Genomic DNA, 6480 nt, shown 5'->3' with positions numbered 1-6480 from the left:
TATATATATATATATACACACTAAAAATATTTTTTATAGCTTTATTGCGTGATATACGTATGCATTTCTAACACCCTTCGCTCTTTAAATCATAATAATCGCGATTTCTTGTGGAACTATAATATATGAGTGGATATTGTGCAAAGGAATATATAACAATGGAGATAAGGGATTTGTGAAGTAATCTTTTCCTTTGATAGAGACGATTTCATACTTAACATTCGCATATAAATATTGATGCCTGCATCAGGCTCAATATATTAGTTATTGTCAAAAAGTGATGGTACTATTCTCGTCACGATGTAGGATGATTAAAAAAATCATGCGTATATGTATAGTTCGTATATTAGTGAAAAATGTTCCCAATTCATCATGATATGCTGCAATTTCGTTTCAATGTGCTTGTCAAAATTTGCTAAAACATGTACAAACGCGCTAAGTCACACAAGTGGTTACTTATAAATGCAATTATTCGTATGTGTAACATTATCTATATTTTTTTCTTCAAGAATATCTAAAAACGTGTCTTGCACAGAGAAGCAAAGGTGGATTACACAATTTTTGTACATTGTCAATGTCTTGAACGATTTCTTATCGCGTGTTGATTTATGATTGCACTGTTTATAATTACAAAGATCTAAATTAAAATAATTAAGCTAACCTTATAAATCTAATGATAAGCTGGTATTAAAATTACCGTGATTTGTGTATAGATTTTTGATTGAGAAGTTTTTTAAAAATATTTTTTCTTATTGTTTAGAGTACACTTGTTATTTTCATTTTTCTTTTTCTTCGTTAAATATTTATATCGAATCGCATGATACAGGTTAAAATTGTTATGAAAATTAAAATTACGTTACTTCATTTGTATAATAAGCACAGATGCTTACATATATTTAGAATACTTGTAACAAGGCCGTGAATATTTATCTATAGGCCATTCACTCAACTAATCAATCAACTTTATACACAACTTTCACCGCTATGAGTAGATTTCATAATAGAATTAATTTAAATTTAATTTCAGATTTAGTACAATCATCTAAATCATTGAAAGCATTGAAAGCGTTTCTCAGTTATTAGTATCTTCATCAATTACGCATTTAGTTTCAAATGTAAAATTTATAAATGTAAAACTTTACTTTTTTTAATAGCTTATGTCCAAATGTGGATAGCCCATCTGTGCGTATTATATTCATTTCGAGCACTAATTAATAACCGTCATGAAGGTACAGTTGCTCTTAATGTTTTACTGGTATTCCCAGTGAAACCATGCTCGTTTAGATAATTATTTCAAACAATCGAAATGCATGACGACAGCATCTGATACCCAATGACAATGAATAAAAAATCTCTCGTTATAATACGATGTATAATATGTAAATAATCCAGTAGACTAGGCTGTCCTAATCCCAGTGCGATCGTTTTTGCAGAGTCTATATATGCGGTGCTAAATTGTTAAATCGCGTTTCTTTTTTCTCCATGAACGATCCTCCGGATGCTGGTGTGCAGTTGCGGATTGTGATGCCCAAGATCAAAATCCCCGAAGTGATATCGAACAGCCGGAGAAAGTCTCGAAGAGAGATAATTCCTCTAAAGTAGAAGCTGCTTCTCAGAGGCGTATCGCCTTTCTCGTTGCTACTCGAAGTTAGTATTGAACATATTCAATTCCTCGAAGCCGGACGAGCCACCTTGATCTTGCAGCATCTGCAGCATGTCAGACAGTTCTTGTGGTTGTGTGCCGGGCCCGGCCTGTCCAGGATGCGGTGGTTGCGCTTGCGCGGACACCTGAGCGCCGGTTTGTCCGTCCGGTTGCTGCGTTTGATGCTGTTGACTCTGCCAACCCCACATACCTAATGACAAACATTAAATGGTACATTTGATTATTAGCAATTTTGCATATCTAGGGAAGGAGATTAAAGTATGTTGGACTAACCAGGATTATTAGGCACTGTTGTGACTGCATGATATTGCTGTGTAGCTGGTGTTCGAGCACCGCTACTAAGCTGAGTATACGTCGGTCCGCTCGGTGATCTCGATGGACTTAATTGACTGTATTGATAGCCTTCCGTTACAGGTTGCTGTTGGAAAATATAGTAGATTTAGACATTTGTAACTTTTCGAATCTATATTGAAAAACAAGAAATTAAATACCTGTCTTCCAATTGCCCATGGTTGCGGAGTTGGAGATGTATTAGCCGGCTTCTGAATCCTACTTAAGACCGACGAAGATGCACTTTGTTGTCCAGGTGATCCATAAGCTATCGGCGATTGCGTCGTCTCATAGCTCTGATATACATTCTGTGTGCTGGACGGCCTCGGTTGTTGCGGACCTGTAAATAATATACATTTAATGTTTGACGTTTGACATGCAAAAAATAATAGAGAACATGCGATAATTGTCTTACTGGCTGTAGCTACAGCAGCTGGATGCTGCATCATGTGATGTGCGGAGTACAGCGGATCCCTGGTAGGATGTCTCTGAAGAGAATAGTCTAGACCAGGTTGTCCATATGCAGGTACAGCTTCGCTTTCCGTTTGACCGTCGCTACTAGGATGAAACGACCTGGATAAAGATATGCGAATATTTTTTTTCATGTAAAAGAAAAAAAAAATAATATATAAGACATCTTTAAGGTTTTAAATGTAACTCAATTCTTACTTTGCATGCGTATTTGTGCAGACAATATATTCGATGTCTTCGTTGAACGGATTTAAAAACGCAAATGCCGACGTCCTCAACCACACCCAATCACGATTCTTAGCCCGAAATCTGTACATTACAGACACGACTTGTCCTTTCAACTTCAATACTAGAAAACGAGCCACAGGTTAATATAAGCAGAAACACATATTTAGATATGTGAAGCATAATATGGAGTATTACCTTGTTCAAAACTCTCTCGCATATGTGTCAGATCTTCCGGATGGAAAAATTCGTAGCAAGGATGACCTAAAAGTTCTGATGGAGTATAACCCAAAATTCCGCCAACTCTTTGATCTACGAAGGTAAATTTACCTTCTGCAGAATGACGTGATATAAATTCTACAACGAACAGAAACATAATTTATGAAAACAATAAGCTTTTGCATTGTTACATGAATAAAGTGAATTTTTATTTGTCAAGTAACACAGACAAGAGAGATACAACACGATACCCAATCAATTTATCGCTTTTCTATAAGAGCGGAAGAACGATTGGCTATCGTGTCGCATCTTGGCACGTGGCAAACTTTGCCACGTCCCGTGTGCAGTAGTCAAAACTTCTAATTAAATTGTTAATGAAATGATATTTACCGCTATTGCTATTAGAACCTGCTAAGTCGCTACTATTTGGTGTGCTAGTAACCTGTAATCGCCCAATGGCGACAAGGCAGCAATGCGTGGAGGCATTTTCATCCGTAACTACACCATCTGGACCAGTTTGAATGCCCCCAGAACCTCTGTCACCTAGACCCACATTTGGTACACATGGAGGAACAAAATCACCTACAGCGTAAAATCATGAATCAGTTCATGATTTCTCGTTGATCGGTTCTAAGAAATTCGTCTTACTTACTAAAAAGCTATACGTTAAAAATCTCATACTAATACATTGACGTGAATTGATCGCAATAATAGTCAATAATAATTTATAATAATTGTAATGAAACTAAAATGTGAAAACGTTATATTAAAAATTGATATTATATATCTTGATATTTGAAAGTTGTAAAGCGATTGATTTATTACATTTTTATCGCATTTAACGTGCGCCAAAGACATCTCTGTATGTTTCTTTTTTAACGTAATCGATAAGATTGAATTAATCAGCGGCTGCCACAAAGCTACCGGAACAAAAAAAGCTACGCACGTGATCATGAATATTAAACAAATATGTTAACAGCCGTTAACTATCTCGCCGTGACTTTTAATAGTGACTTTCCATTCAGTAGTGAAACGAGTATTCTGAAGAGACAAGTATTTCAGATCAGAAAACGTATATAATCAATGAGAAAAGCATCTGATAATATTCTTTCTTTTCTTAGATCGGATAGATTTATCATTTGAATATGCAAATTCGTCGTATTTTTCCAGTTTCTGCGTTACTAACTTTTCATAGCTGATCAAAAGCAAATACGACACGTTAAATTAAGTGCGGAATGTTTAATGAAAGATACCGAGTCGAAAAATTCAGTCACGGCAGTTCTTAATTTACAGTACACACGTGGTATACGCGTTCCGTCGTGTTCCAGGAACGGTTCGTTCGTATTCCTCGAGCGCGACGTCTCCCCCGCTTTAAAATAGAAAGCTGGGGCCCGCTGTACGTTGCGCTCGAGAAAGAGAAAAAGAGAGAAAGAAAGAGAGAGACCGTTACCCGGGTAGCACATCGACATACAATCTTATGCGATTCTCTCGACTCCGCACACCCGTGTCAAACTCACCGGTGGGTGGCCAATTCTTGATGTATCCAGTACAGTGCACAACCGCATAGTTCTGGCCATCTCGCGCCGGCGGTCCCAGAGAGTTCCTTTGCTTCATACGATGTAGCCCGTGTGCTGCTGCCATGTCACCCGAGGTTTGCAGACTCCCGACCTTCATGCGACAGATGAAGCCTCTTCTTGAGCCCATGCATAGTCGCATCGAGGCTGCAATTGAAAGATCCATTATTTCTTTCTGATTAAATATATTTCCCCCCCAAAAAAGGGAATATCCTGATGTATCGTTATAATTAACAATCTTCAAAACACCTGTAAAATTATTTAATAAGATCTAATCTAATGATGAAACAATAATAAAGTAACAAGATAATAAAATAATTTAATAGTAAATTGTGTGGCTCGATGAAGTAGAAGCTCTGCAAAATTGTCGAATAATCGCGAGTGATTCGTTCTTTTTCTTTACTTACATTGTCCTTCCTTCTTGACCGTTCCGGTCTTGAGGTCCAACACTCGACCACCATGCTGTGGCTCCGCCGCGCTGAGCTGCTCCCGAACTTTCTCGGTATCGTCAGGATGAACTTGTTGGTACAGGCTGGTGCCAAACCAGTCGCTCTGCGTGTAGTTCAACACCGGCGCGACCGAATCGGACACGTAGATGATTCTGCCCGAGTCACAGCTCACAACAAACAGGAAGCCATCTGCCGCTTCGAGAATCAAGTGCTTCAATTCTTGATCCGTAAGAAAGGACGGTTTATAGGCGTTGTCTGTGGAAGTATTTCCGGTGCCTGCGAAGGATACATCCGAATATAAATATATTTTATCTGAATATTATAACCCTTAATACACACGATTGGATTATTTGTGTCCTGCATGGATATTTCTTTTCTTTGAAATACTAGGAACATTTGACTGAACAATAAAATTCCATTCTTTCTCCTTTTTTAAATACACAATTTTATAAATATCTAAAGATATTAAAAAATATATATTGTATACAAATTACTTATATTTTTATATACTTGAAAAATAATGGAAATTAATTCAGGATTAACCCATCATGTGTAGTAAAAGATCAGAAAATCATGGTGTGTATTAAGGGATTAAGATTCTTATACATATATATACATATACGATTGGATTTATTATAAATGCTATAGTATATCGTATTTATTGCTACAATTTTTTATTTGATGTGGAAATTCAGGTCTCTCATGTTAATGAAGCTGTGAACGCGTTTCTAAAACTATCGGTTGAGGTTTTCGAGAGAAAGAATTCGATAGTACATTCGTCAAGGAAGATACGATTGCTTTTAAAGCATGATCCAAACCTTGAAGAACACTCTGCAAATTCCTAAGCAAGTCGTGTCCTATCGAATATTGAAATCGTCTCTCGATAGCTTCTTCCGAAGTTGACCTCTGAAGAGACGCGAAGACTGCGGCGCGCCACGGTGTGGTACCAAAAATGAGGACGGAGCACCTCGCCAGCGGAGGTAACTATCGAGGTGCAAGATCGGAATTGCAAAGTGGACGGCAGATCCCAAGAGAAAGAGAGAAGAAGAGAGAAAGAAAGAGAGAGAGGCGCGAGAGAGAGAAAGAGCGTCTCTCTCGCGCAGCGATGCGATCTTTACCCCGATATATGGAGAAATTCCGGGAAGAGGTACTTTAACGACTTCCAAACAAGATCTATGGAAGACCCCCGGTGACCTTCGTTACCATTACTTTCCATGTGGCGTATGTCTGCCGGTCCAACGTTACCTTACCGCGGTTATCTCGACACCTTCCGCAAAGAGAATCTGTATACAGTTTCCGTCATATTGATGATATCAAAATTTTCAAGTAACAGACCTTTACGATTAAATACTCGCTCACGAAAAAAGAAGAAATTTAAAAGAAACTTAAATACTGTTATACACGCACCTATATACATTTATCGTGGACAAAAAGATTATAAGATTGCAATTATTTTTTGACCAACCTCAATGTATTGATTAAAAAGGCGAGGATCGCACAATTATTATATATTCAAATAAAATTATCGCTATCTGATAATAAATTCTAA

General features: G+C 37.5%; 1 protein-coding gene across 5 annotated transcripts in view; it reads right to left on the bottom strand.

The window, feature by feature from the left end:
- Window positions 1-327: 327 nt before the first annotated feature.
- Window positions 328-6480, bottom strand: part of LOC108752568 (aryl hydrocarbon receptor nuclear translocator homolog) — a 40899-nt gene continuing 34746 nt past the window's right edge. The window contains exons 4-12 of one of the 5 annotated variants that reach the window (XM_018493473.1): window positions 4890-5207; window positions 4426-4629; window positions 3299-3490; window positions 2888-3046; window positions 2663-2813; window positions 2409-2548; window positions 2155-2333; window positions 1937-2081; window positions 328-1853 (exon numbers count right to left, since the gene is read on the bottom strand). In XM_018493473.1, coding sequence (XP_018348975.1) covers window positions 1639-1853; window positions 1937-2081; window positions 2155-2333; window positions 2409-2548; window positions 2663-2813; window positions 2888-3046; window positions 3299-3490; window positions 4426-4629; window positions 4890-5207 — 1703 coding nt within the window. In that variant the 3' untranslated portion in view covers window positions 328-1638. Of the gene's footprint in view, window positions 1854-1936; window positions 2082-2154; window positions 2334-2408; window positions 2567-2662; window positions 2814-2887; window positions 3047-3298; window positions 3491-4425; window positions 4630-4889; window positions 5208-6480 lie in introns of all 5 variants that reach the window. The other 4 variants (XM_018493471.1, XM_018493472.1, XM_018493474.1 and 1 more) reach the window with 4 other exon arrangements.

The sequence above is a fragment of the Trachymyrmex septentrionalis genome, unplaced genomic scaffold (genome assembly GCF_001594115.1).
Source record: "Trachymyrmex septentrionalis isolate Tsep2-gDNA-1 unplaced genomic scaffold, Tsep1.0 scaffold60, whole genome shotgun sequence".
Classification (NCBI taxonomy): domain Eukaryota; kingdom Metazoa; phylum Arthropoda; class Insecta; order Hymenoptera; family Formicidae; genus Trachymyrmex; species Trachymyrmex septentrionalis.
Note: the sequence above shows the minus strand (reverse complement) of the source record. Positions and strands in the feature narration are given on the sequence as shown.